The 13,552-nt window shown below is 43.5% G+C and overlaps 1 protein-coding gene across 1 annotated transcript in view; it reads left to right on the forward strand.

Annotated features, from left to right (window-relative positions):
- Positions 1–13,451, forward strand: part of lrpprc (leucine-rich pentatricopeptide repeat containing) — a 60,476-nt gene extending 47,025 nt beyond the window's left edge. The window contains exons 31-38 of the mRNA XM_069144376.1: positions 1,182–1,270; positions 1,421–1,625; positions 3,372–3,499; positions 3,631–3,746; positions 8,562–8,636; positions 9,225–9,309; positions 10,520–10,662; positions 13,177–13,451. Of these exons, the coding sequence (XP_069000477.1) occupies positions 1,182–1,270; positions 1,421–1,625; positions 3,372–3,499; positions 3,631–3,746; positions 8,562–8,636; positions 9,225–9,309; positions 10,520–10,662; positions 13,177–13,248 (913 nt within the window). The 3' untranslated portion in view covers positions 13,249–13,451. The remainder of the gene's footprint in view (positions 1–1,181; positions 1,271–1,420; positions 1,626–3,371; positions 3,500–3,630; positions 3,747–8,561; positions 8,637–9,224; positions 9,310–10,519; positions 10,663–13,176) is intronic.
- The last annotated feature ends 101 nt before the right edge of the window (positions 13,452–13,552 follow it).

Genomic DNA, 13,552 nt, shown 5'->3' on the forward strand with positions numbered 1-13,552 from the left:
GTGTGTTTCTCTGTATGTGTGTTTCTGTAGATGTGTGTGTGTGTGGTGGGAATAGGTGAGTGAGAGACACCTTCTCGAGATTTTCCTCCACCTGATAAGAATAATTCTGACCCCCCCACCCCTTACCACTCCGTCTCCACGACAATCCATCGGGAACCCTGTTACCGCTCCAACCTTCGCCGTGACCCTGTCACAGCGGTTGCCGGATGCCGCTTGGCCTGGTGTCGCCGCGGTGATAAGGATTGCCAGCTTGATGCTCAATTGAGCGGACGGATTAATCTGGTTGCAGGGCTATAATAATCACACAAAAAAAAAAAACAGGAGGCGAGCTTGATTGAGGTTTTAGTGGCAAAGAAATGAAAAGGAGGAGGGCTGAATGGGACAGAGCGAGGGAAGGAAGAAGTGATGAGCAGCCGCTCCCAGCAACCTCGCCCTCCCACATAATACCACACACAGATATACACAAGCCACGTGAGGGAGCTCAGCAGGAAGGAACATCACGTATACGGCGACATCAATCAACTGCTTGATGTCTGTATTATGTTGAGGTCACAGCAGGCGCTTTACTCGAGGCTCAGTCAGTCAGATTTGTTCCTATTGTTTTGTCTATCTCATGTGTTTATCCCCCCCGTCTCTGTGGAGTCTAATGGTCCTGTAAAAGTGATGCCTCATAATGTCGCAGAATTAAAGCCAAAGATTCTGAACGGATAGAAACTCACAGATTATAAAGATTTACTTGTTGTGATGCACGACAGCGTCAGCTTTAAAGTTAGAAATAATGGACTTTCTTCAGCATCACTCATCTGTCATCTATGTGTAATCTATTATCAAGGCATCAATATAGGAATAGATGCTTTTTTCCCCCCATTTTCATAGCACGAGACCATCCTACATGGGATTAAATAGACACACAACAATACATCCTATAAACAGAGTTCCAGCAGTTGACATGCTGCATGTGCAAAAACTGAATAGAGACAAGCTTCCCTGGACGGTCTAAAAAAATGTGCTTATTCTTTGATTATTTGACAGTGAAAAAGTACATTTCCTGCAAACTCAAGCCAAAACTAGAAAAACTATAATCCAAATACAATATTACACACATTATTTATGTCCAACAGATCAAAATATCAAAACTATTGAAATGTGCTAACCAAGAAAATGTTTTGTCTCTGTCTCAGTGCTCAGTCTCGTGTGCCGGGCTTCAAGCTGAGTGATAGTGCCAACAATTTGCTCATCATCACACACAGCAAGAAAGGCCAGATCAAAGGTAAGAAACACAAACGTAAGAACGTAAGATAAACACACACACACACACACACACACACACACACACACACACACACACACACACACACACACACCCCTACTGTCCTTTTGTACATACACACACACAGTCACCTCTCGCACTCCCTCACAGATGCTCTCGAGATGCTGAGGTCAATGCTTCAGTTGGACCACCTGCCCACGCATCTTGCCATCACCAGACTGGTTCAGGCTCTGGGTAACCATGGCGATGTGGCAGGGATTCAGGAAGTGGAGACGCTAATAAAGGGCCTCGGCACCAGCCCCAACTTGTCCAGCATGGTGTTTATCAACAACACAGCACTGGCACACATCAAAAAGTAAGGCCACTCAGTCTGTGGGTGGAGAGTGACAACTGTCTTTGAGTCGAGGAGGAACTTTAAACCCCTCTGTGTAGGATTTGAAGATGTCATTTTTCTACAAATAAAAATGTAAGACATTGAAGTGATTTGAAAGACAACTAAAATCACATTAGTCTGCCTACAACAAAGGGGCCTTAACTCAGGATTTTGATCTTCCTAACGCTGATCTTCCGAGAAAGTTGTCATCACACGACTTTCATCTGTAATCCTTGAAGACTGACACCAACATTGTGTAGTCAAACAGTCACCAAAGAGAAAAACACTTGGCTGAAGATGAGCAGCGCTGCAGGTTGCATGAGCAACATATTATTCCAATAAAGCCCGGTGTGAATCTTTCACGCTTCTTCGTAAACACTGTGAGACATAAACAGTTTAATGCAGCACCAGCAGCAGAGTGTGACGAGAGCCAGGCTGACACACTCTTAAAGTAAAAAGCTCACAGGGCGAGTGGGGCGTCAAGTACAAATAGGAAACGCAGGCGTGATCGGATTATTCATGGATTCCTTTTAATGTCACGAAAACGCCCATCCTCCGCTGCTGCTTTGTCGCTTCTCAAACAACAGAGAACAAAATAATAAAACACATTGTGCATCAAAGTTTCATTGTGCCTTATGCCGCATTAGCGCTGTCCCCGTGCTCGAGCAGCAGCGTCCCCCATGCCAACTCGGAGGGACAGCAGGAAGTGAAGAATGGCGAGGCGGTCTCACGCCCGATTGGCCACCGCAGCGCAGGGCTGTCAGCTTGAACCCTGACCTCTGGGAGCTGCGCTCTGAGCCTCTCTGACACGTGCTTCCCCGTTGTATCTGAGTCGAGCTGACTGGTTAAGAGCTGCGGCGGAAAAGCGAAGCGGGCCCGGAAAGCGGAGCGCCACATTTAGAGGGGCCCCTCGGTGAATTATTCAGACGGTCCCAGTCGCAACAATCAGCGTAGATGTGTTTCCCCACCTCTGGACGCTCACACACACATACACACACACACACACAGTGCTGCGCACACACCCGGTGTGTTAAATATTCATCACGACTGGTGACGGTGGGAGGGAGCGGGGAGCGTAAAGTGTTAGTATCGAGGCCGGGTTGCCAGTTTGAGTTGTTTTCGGTTTGTAGTGCTTTGGTGTGCAGGCTTTGTGTGGTTGTGGCAACCTCAGCAGAAACAGATTTCACAGTGTGAGTGGAAAAATGAGTTTGTGTGCACTCGGAAGGAAGGTTTTAAAAGACAACAAATGAAACTAGCATCATTTTAATATTGAATTATAAACATTTTCAAAGTTTAAAAACAACATGTGGGAGCAGTTTTATTGCTGTTTAATGTGACCAGTTTGTCATAATATATTCTATGCATATGTTCCTCCCCTTGAAAGCTGAACAATGGTGTGACGGATTACAGATGTGTTTCTCCAAGCCAGTATCCCAAAGAAGTACAGACATATTGGACATTTTTGCATCTCGCAGTGAACATCCAAATTCAGGGCCAAATGTAGGATAAAGTGTGTCCCGTTATGTAACAATTCAAATCGCCCTATAGCGCAGTCTTTCTCCGACCTAAACCATGCCATCGCTGGCATGCGTTTCCGCTGGACTTTGAAAACTTATCCTAGAAAGTAATGTAACTGTCTGAAGAGTTCACATGTGCAGGTTACATGGTGTAGTTTCTGACCCTCTCTTTCCCTCCCGCTCATAATTTCCCATCCCGTGCCGTCTTCAGTGGTGATCTGGAGTCAGCAGTCGAGCTGCTGGAGGGAGTCTACACCCGTCCAGACGGCACCAGCTCCAGTATGTCCTTCGTCTTCAGAAAGATCCTGGAAGCTGACAACGACAAAGCCTTAGACAAGAGTAAGACGCACACACGCACAGAAGGCATACGTGTCCAGAAATACGAGATCACATCCAAAAGGACTGGTTTAAAATGAGTATCAGAAAGACGCAACATAAAATGTGACCACGGTGTGCATGTTGTGTTGCAGTGAGTGCGATGGCAGAGCGCCTAGCCCACCACTTTGCCTGCTACAGACCGGCGTCGGACCTTTTCCTCCAGCTGCTGGATATGGACAAAGTCGAGGACGCCAAATTCATGCTGGCTGTGAGTATATGCGCGCACACACACACACACACACACACACACACACACACACACACACACACACACACACACACACTGTTGATCCCTCCTAAAATGAAAGGGGCTTAACAATTATACAATACAGAACTTGAATCTTCAGACACTCCTTTGGATGACATTCAAGTAAAAATATATTTGTGATACTTCACACATTAATGTCTTGCTACTCAGGCTTACTGCTTTTGGACACGCACACACTTGCTGGCTTTCAGATGAGTTTGGGCTCTGTCCTCAGAGGCTGGGATGACACACACTTGATTAATATTAGAGGGAAATTAAGTGGCATTCATGGAAATGGATACAGATACATTACTCGCTGCTCTTTCTCACTCGCTCTTCTTCACAGTTTAAACAGGAAGTGAACGAACACATGGTTTTCAGGTCAGACGTGTGTTTCTCATCACACACGCACTCATTCATCTTTGTGTAAAGAGGAGAGTTGTCAACGTCTCCCCGGAGAGAAACCACAAGCTGACTCCTTGAGCGATTTTGAATGTGTGACGCTTACAAAAGAAACACAAACACAACAATCTGCTGTTGTATAAATGTGTCGTTCTCATGAGTGCAGATTTTAGGTTCAAGTCAAATCTGTGTACCATGAGGAGAGATCTGCGAAATGATGTTGTTGGTTGCTTTTTTTTTTTTTTTTTTTTGGACATTTTGTGATGACTTTGAATACATTTTACATCATCTGGAGCGTTTTTGTCCCAGCACGCACTGCTCCATTTGACCGCCTTGCACTTGGTAACATTTTAAATTATAACATCAAAGTAATTCAAATCTACCCACCCCCTAGCCAAAAAAAAAAATCAACAAGGGACCTGGTGATGAATTTAGTCCATCACAACTCCCCGCTGCATTCATCCAGCTGTCAGACCCCAGCGATGGCGGAGACGTTCTTCTTCTTTTTCTCCGCCACAATCGCTGACTTATTTATCCGGCCTCACATTTATGTCAGGAAACGCTTGGCCACATTTCACCGCGGAGGCTTGTGGTCTGAAATTGGCCTCGTACTACTTCACTTATTTAACACAGTTCGCATATTACAGCTCGATGACTCTGCATCGAGCCAGGGGACATGAATATGTAGCAGCTGGATGGTTGAGAGACAGGAGGAAAGGGTGGAGGCAGCTGGAGCGATCAAAACTTTCTCCGAGAAAGACACAAACATTCAGGTGGAGACGTGTCCTTCCTCCTCTCATGCGAGGATGACTCCCCTCTACCTGAGTGATCGCCCCACTCAGTCACCCAGCTGCATGTGATGACTGCTCACTAATGAACACAGATAGATTACTGGCTACTCTTCATAACTTTTTAAACATGAACTACAGAAATCGGGAGTTTATCAGGTCATTGCATGTTCCTCATCACGCTGTCTTAGCTGCGTTTTTTTTCCACCCTGAAATAACGTTCGTGGTTTGGGGCATGCAGTATTAGACTGATTTTAAAATCTTATAAAGCATAATTTGCTCTATAAATAATAGACCTCTTTAAACAGGAATACAAAGGACTACTAATACATATGCAACCACAGAGAGTTAATATGCAGCATTGTATTCAAAATATTTACTGTAAATTACTGTAAAAATCCAGATTGAGCAGGAAAGGGGGGGGGGGAGTGCTGACACCTTGAGGTGGGACACACCAAACTTGAGTAACAGACTCGCCTTCAGTCTGCCAGGGAGCTCAGTTACAACTGTTGATAATAGCTGGTGTCGCCTGGACCAGTTTAACAGAGTGAAACTGGGAGACACACGGAGAGACACATGAACCACAACAGACTGAGGGAAGACATGTGTCTGCCCTTCGTCTCTCCCCGACATGTTGAGTGATTATCTTTTAATTTTTAAACAGGGATGCCTGACTTAACATGTATGTTAATGGACAGATATGTTACGCACAAGTCCCATCTTTATTACTATTTAAACACAAACTATGGCTATGTGATTTTAAAGCCATAATATGCATCTTGGCTTGACATTTTTCGCCCTCTTTTACTCTATAAAGATGGAAGGATCCTTTTTTTTTTTTTTTTAAATGACTGTTATCAGGTTTCATTTTAGAGCGGGAGGAGGAATATACTTTTAAAATTGATGTATGTAATATAAAATCTTAGCAATCCAACAGATCATCAACTAGCTCATACCTCTTTCAAAAATTTATTTATATAACACAGTTCATCAGTGATAGAATCTAACTAACTACATTTATTCAAGTCCTGTACTTGTGAACAAATTTGAATTATCTGTACTTAAGTATTTCTATTTTAGGACTTTTAAAAAAAGAAGCGAAATTGGACATGATCAAATTTGGAGCTTACTTTTTTTTTTTTTTTTTAGATGAATCAATTAGTTGAGTAGTTTAGATTAGTTATCGACAATCGGCAACTGTTTTAATAAGAGATTAATTGTTCAGTTAAATTTCCCTTTCATAAATGTCAAATATATTGTGTCTTTCATCTCAAATGTGACAATTTTCTGCTTTTCTTTCAGTAAAGTTAATTATTCTGAAATTTTAATAACTGATTCGACAAACGATGACATCTCTCTTTGAGCTCTTGGATCATTTTTGATGGACGTTTCTTACTATTTTCTTTGATTGATCAAAGATATACCAGCAGATTAATCTACAATGACAATGATCATTATTTGCACCCCTAAATATAAAAGTTAAAGGTCAGCTCCACCTCAACCCACTATAAAAATTAAATGATCACTAATGCAGTTCACACACACTCGGCGGTATCAAAGTGCCTGAGACTTTTAACAACAAAATAAAAGTGATAAACCACATTAAAAGGCTGTCATGTCAAATCAAATTTTACTCTAAACGCTGAAGTATTGTTCGTTGCTCTGGAGAAGAACATCTGCTTGTTGTTGGAAGTGTAAACTTTTGAGGCAGCACTTGAAATGTGAGAAACCCACTGACACACAGTCGGAGTGTCTCGGCTCTTAAGCCCTGAAAATTTAAATACTCGTGTAAAACACGAAAACAAAACTGCAGGACAAATCCTGGAGGTGTCAGACAGTAAAACTACAATGACTTTCAATATCAAAGACATTTCTAAAACGTGTTCTCCCGTTTTGTCTTTGTAGTTACAGTTTGAGTTGAGACCCAGCAGAGTCGCATCACGGCCCTTTTTTGTCTTCGTGACCCCCCACCCCCGGCCCTCCTGCGAGCTGCTCCACCAGGGTCACTGGAGGGTAGCAGCCCCCGACACACACACACACGTCCCATTTTAAGTGAAACAGGACCGAAACTCTGAAAAGCTTTTAAGTAGGCGAGTGCACTGTAATGATGACGAGGCTATCAGGAGAGACGGTGGGGAGCGGGAGGGATAAGAAGAGAAGCAGTGAGGCTTCACGGACTCGTCTACAACTGCTTTACTTGCATGTGGGGGGCGGGGGTGGGGGTGGGGGGGTCACAGAGGAAGAGGAGGAAACATTCCCTGGGTATCAAGAGCTTTTAGGCAGTGTGTGTGTGTGTGTGTGTGTGTGTGTGTGTGTGTGTGTGTGTGTGTGTGTGTGTGTGTGTGTGTGTGTGTGTGTGTGTGTGTGTGAGGCCCGTTCGGTTGTGGCGTCACCGTTGGGACTGGTCGGTGTGGCAAGGGAGGAAAAAAAAAATCCAGGCGAGAGGGAGTGAGAGCGAGGAGCAAAGTTGCTTCAAAGAGTGAAGTGGCACAGTGTTGGTCTAATTGCCTGATTGTACGAAAGCCATTCTGCCACTTAGTGACTCAGAAAGAAGGCAGCTCTGTGTGTGTGTGTGTGTAGTGTGTGTGTGTGTGTGTGTGCGTGTGTTCCTGTTAAAAGCCTTACAGGCCACTCACTTTTAATTCGTTACGAGGCGCAGAAAGAGTGAAACACGTTAGTTTACGACTGGCTAGTAATCGGACCTCATTGCTGCTCAGCCAAGAGAACACACTAACTCACTCGGAGCACAGCAGTGTTAATGCATCTCCTACACTCTCTCACACACACACACACACACACACACACACACACACACACACACACACACACACACACACACACACACACGATATTGTAGGTATTTTTGTATGTAGTTACAGTAACACACATGTACAGTTTTAACATTCACAGTTATCAGATTGCCATTGTGAAGTACATGTTTGTCTAAATTCACGTCATGTTTGTATATATTGTTTTGTTAAGGTGTGAATAATTCAACTTTTTTCAGTGTCGATGGCAATATTAACAAAAAAATTTGCCTAAAAAATGTATTCTGCATCTCAGATTCCACATTCCGTTCATCCACTGCTCATATCAGTGTAAAAATCAGTCAACAAATGCCAAGAAATAGTTGCAGACAGGTTTTTTTTTTTCCTCCCCGTCTTGTCCGTTTACTATCCATCTCTTTTACTTCCTGCCATCCACTTAATGGATTTAAATCTTAAAGCTGGACAGGAGACAATCGTGCAGCAAACAGCTCGATCTCAGGCTGTACTTACATTTACAAATGCCACTAGACGAGGCCCTTAGTGAGACTAAGTGATGGTAATTATGCTTTTCGATGTACCCAGTGCTGTACATTTAAATTCACCAAGAAACGAGTAGTTATTAAATCCGTAATTATCCTTTAACCCGAGCGTAACCCAGAGTGCGCGGGTGTTTGTGTGAATGCGTGGGTGTGATGGAGTGCATGTGTGTTTATATACTGCACCTATGTGAAGCGCACAGGTTGGAGAGTCCAGTAGACCCAGTGGTATTACTCACATTTATCTCCTATTTCTTTTTTGTCTCTTTTGCCACGATGCAGCGCTGTAACGCCGTGGCTGAGCAGAAAGAGATGCTGCTGTCCTTCGTGGCTCAAAAGGCTCAGAGTCCTGGACAGGTAAAGTCACAAGCATTTATCTCCTCATGATCTGCATTTGTAAAGCATAATTTAATGATTTTTAACCTGACGGGCACCACAGGCCTGTCAGTCAAACGGACATTCCCCAAACACACTCCTTTCTGAGGCCTAATATCTAATCAATGATGCGATTATTTTCAGATGGACCATCAGAAAACTAATGACAATGGGTGACTTTAGCAGATGACACCATAATAACTTGTGGAAAAAAATATATTGACTATGTATGTCATGAGAGAATTTGAATGGGAGTCTATGGAGGCAGACATTTTTTGGAGCCAACCCCTAGTGGCCTTCAGTGGTATTGCGGTTTTAAGGCACTTCCACATTGGCCTCACTTTTTTATACCCGGAAGCTACGTCCACTTTTTATACAGCCTGTGCTTCTCAGTCAGATCAATTCATCCCTCCTTCCCAGTTTCGGAAATACTTTATAAAGTTTATTACTATTACTATTCATAATAATGTGAAGCAAAAGCATGTTATTATTTTTGATCCTCACTTTACTTTTAGTACCGAAAACTTTGCAATTGTAACAAATCCTGTAAATGAATGTCTGTGTGCACAGGTGGGGAAGATCAAGAACCTGCTGAGCCTGATTCCAGACTTCACTGAGAAGGAGGTTCTGTACCCCTACATCATGAAATGTCACGGTAAGACACATAAACACACGCACTCGCTCTCACACACAGCCTGAACGGGTCTCGTGGCGTCAGTAAGGCAGCAGGCGACTCACTGGCCTGCAGCTAAGTCAACATTAACAGATGCATTAACAATGCATCAGGTCAAGGAGTGTGTGTGTGTGTGTGTGTGTGTGTGTGTGTGTGTGTGTGTGTGTGTAGGCAGACATTCAGGGGTTAGAAGAACACATGTCCTCTAATGAGTTAGCTGTCCTGGCTAGCCTAGCGTGCTAATCTCGACACGTTCCACCACTCAGCTTCTTTTTTTTTTCTTTCTTTCTCCGACCCGTCTCATCCTCTCGTCCTCTCCAGCTTTTCACTCCTGTCTGTATTTTCTTGTCCTCAGTTTTTTAAGTTCTCGCTTTCCCTTCACTCTCGCGCCCCCGATCTCCCGTATCTTGTCACACCCGAGATGAGAAGACATGACTATTTAATCGGCATTAGCCTGTTGGTCGGTCAAGGCAGCCATAGGAGAAGCAATTAGCGATGCTCTGCTCGCCTCTGTTCTCTCCACGTCTGTGTGCTTTTTCTTTTTTTCTTTTTTTCCTGTCTTTTTTTTCTTTTTTTGGGGGGACAATCGCAACTTCTCACTTTTATTATCTCCCTGATTCTACTCAAACCGACGCGAAATAACTCATCATTTCATGGAAAAGGTTACTCATTGCAGCTTTATAAAAGTGTAATCATCTGATGTTTAAATGTGTCTAAAAAATTGTTCTACTGCTCAGGTGTGTTCTCTTTATTTCTTTCAAATCTCTTCATTTTCAAAAGTCCCTGTGAGTCTTTTCCTATTGTTTTTTTTTTTCCATCGTTACTCCACCGCTGAAAAAGAAGCAGACCTCACGTTTACACAAGTTCTGCTTGTTAACACACTCAACCAGCAGCATTTCAGAAGTCATAAAAACAAAGTGTTATTCTGGTAAAAGATTTAGTAAATACAAAGATTGGCCGGTGTGTCTTCTCCATTTAAAATAAAATCTCTTGGCACCAACAAATTGATCACAGACCACAGCGGCAGATAACGTGATTATCCCACCACATGTTTTTTTTCTCTTGCTCACACTGTCAGATTTTCTCCAAATATCTCCACCATAAATAAGAATTTGATGTGGGGTTTTTTTTTCCCCCCCTTTTTGTCTCAGTTGTTGACTCTTCGTCTCTCTCTCTCCTTCTCGTCTGGCAGTTATGGATAAGGACTTACCGTCAGCCAAGGCTTTGCATGAGCAGATGCAGAAGGAGGGGATAGTTGTAGACGAGCTGTCACTCAAACGGCTGGCTGTGCTTTACCGCAAAGCAGGAGAGATGGTGCCATTCCCTGAACCCCCCGTGAGTCTCACACACACACACACACGCACACGCACGCACACACACACACACACACACACACACACACAAACACACAAAGGAGATGCTCTACACAATCACTCGGTTGCAAATGTGACTGGCTCCGGTATTTAACGATGTCATATCAAATGAACCGAGCTACAGGTTTGAAAACACGATCGTGCTCCAAGTTACACAAACAAACTGCGACTGCAGTGTTGCCAGTTTGATTCCTCAGACCAGTAGAAAGAAAAAAAGAAAAGGGTTTTCTCCCGTCACTCAAAAATTATTTCATGTGCCCGTGTGAACTTAAAGGAGAACTGCCAATTTTACACTTCGATATACAGGTCAGGTTAGCACGACTGCACACGTGAACAAAAATTGAGTAAAGCCTCCACAAGGAGCCGTGAAAATGCGATAAAATGTCTGACGTGATGTCACTTTAACTACATGAGCTGCTGCTGATACGCAACGAAGCACAGGGCTGTAACAATAACTACAAGCGCACTAGGTCACCACCACTTTTGCGTTGCTGGTGAAAGTTATGGTGAATATGATGTATGATACGAAATATAAACACAGCTGTTTACTTTTCATCATTGGCTGTCTTCCATCCAAATGTTCGAGGGCTTCTCAGTGGAAAAAAAAATGTGTTTTTTTCTTACTTCTCACCATGTTGTGAGCCTTCAGATTATACCTGACCTGCAGGTTGGGAACAACTAGACTAATCTGATTGAAATCAATATCATAATCATATCTAGATGTCACAGTATGGCAAAGATATGGATGTTATATATGAGGTTATATGCTTTTTTTTTAATTACAGTGCGCTTGCAATCAGTTTGCAATCATGTGACGTGTCAGGATCCCGTTATCACAACATGGTTTTACCGAGAGTCAATAAATAATACTTCACAAATATCCAGCAGCCCAACATTAACGAGCACATAAGTTAAATACACATATACACGGCTTCCATATTGATACAACCGTGCACACATGAACAGCGTACACAAATACACACACACACACACACACACACACACACACACACACACACACACACACACACACACACACACACACACACAGCTTCTAACCAGAGCTGGCACTTGTCCGGCTGGTGTCCTAATGCGTGCCACTGTGTGTGTGCCATTAGTAATGTGAAGGAGCAGTCTGCCCGCTCACGGTAGTTTCAGCACACACAGGCCTGCAGCGAGCCTCCTGTGGCTGTTACTTTCTCTCTCTCTCTCTCTCTCTCTCTCTCTCTGTGTGTGTGTGTGTGTGTGTGTGTGTGTGTGTGTGTGTGTGTGTGTGTGTGTGTGTGTGTGTGTGTCAGGAATTACGCCACACAGTCGCAGAGTACATATATTGTGTAAGCGAGATGGTGTCACTATGATGGACGCTCTCCTTTTTCTGGCTCATGGTGTTTTTGGAGCATTTCAGCACATTGAGCGTTTTGTAAGGCCTATATTTGGCACACACACACACACACACACACACACACACACACACACACACACACACACACACACACACACACACAGCCCTCTCAGCCACAGCACTTTGATGCACTGTCCCCTCGAGGCAGGTGTAGGCCGAACTCTTACCTTCCCATCACTCACCTGCAGTACAAAGATAGAAGGAGAAAGAGGGATGAAGGTGGAGAAGCTCCTGCATTATTTACCGAATGTCAGGCTAGTTAAGTGATCGCTGGGTTTTATAAGCAGAGGAGAGAAAACGAGTTGCAAGGAGAGGGAAAGGTGAACGGCCCTGGTATTCAGAAGTTTTCCAGAAATAGGCAGGAGCCCATCTCTCTTTGTTGTTCTCCGTCCTCATCTGCACAGAGGTTGCCGCTCCCCTGAAAACATTTTCCCACAGCAGCATGTCACCGCGTCTGAAAGGGAATGTTATGATTTTAAAAATGTCATTTCTAATTGCTTTGAGCTTTTGTCAAAACCAAATAAAACAACACGTGGACAAATCTAGTGAGGAAAATACGTTTTGTGTAATTAGGGTGACGTGACCCTTTTGAAACCGTTTGAAACCCGTGCCAAGATCTCGCTCCCCTTCCACAGCGAACGCTGCAATTTATCGGCATTAATTACTACATTAATAAGAAAGTGTACATTGTAAGGAGCTGGCGTAATCTGCACAAAAGCCTCTCACCTTCTCCCCCCATAAAAAAAACACCCACCACAACACTTTGTCTGGATCAAAACACTGATTAATTAGCCAGGAACCGAGGCAAAGAACGGAAGTGTGTGTTTGGGGAACGTGCTACAAATCCCTTATTTGTGTATTAATGGGGATTTAAAGATGAAACGAGACAACCTGGTCGGAGACTATTTAGACGGACCCAGGAGGGCCCCCGGTGCTACTCACTTTTGGTAAGAGGTGAGATAGAAACACAACTTACAGCAGGTGAACATCGTGAGTTTGTGTGGAAGATCTTTGCGGCTGAATCGTCTAATTTTTTTTAATTTTTTTTTTAATTTTTTTTCTTTCTCTTTCCAGGAGTCTTTCAAGTTTTATGCAGACAAGCTGAAAGAGAGAGCTGCCAAAGCCCAGGCGACAGCAGAGGAATAAAGATTCAGTCTCCTCTCCTCACACCTCCATCCGAATCCCACTGTTTTCTTCCTCCACCGTTTTATTTTGTTTTTTTAAGTCGTTGAAGCTAAAATGTCGAGTATTGTGTTGTGACTGTCAGATGTTAAGACTCTGTCCACTGAGATATGATAATAAAGATGTACAGAAGTATTTATGCTAATAAATAATGACAGGAATCCAGATCGTGTGCCTGAGAATTTGTGTGGTTGTCTGTTATGTGTTCATTTATTGAGCACATTTCTCTGTCTGTATGGCTCTGCTTTCACCTGAAAGAAAGAACGAC

This window comes from Embiotoca jacksoni, unplaced genomic scaffold, assembly GCF_022577435.1.
Source record: "Embiotoca jacksoni isolate LCO1_2020_lvr unplaced genomic scaffold, fEmbJac1.0.p SCAF_12, whole genome shotgun sequence".
Classification (NCBI taxonomy): Eukaryota; Metazoa; Chordata; class Actinopteri; family Embiotocidae; genus Embiotoca; species Embiotoca jacksoni.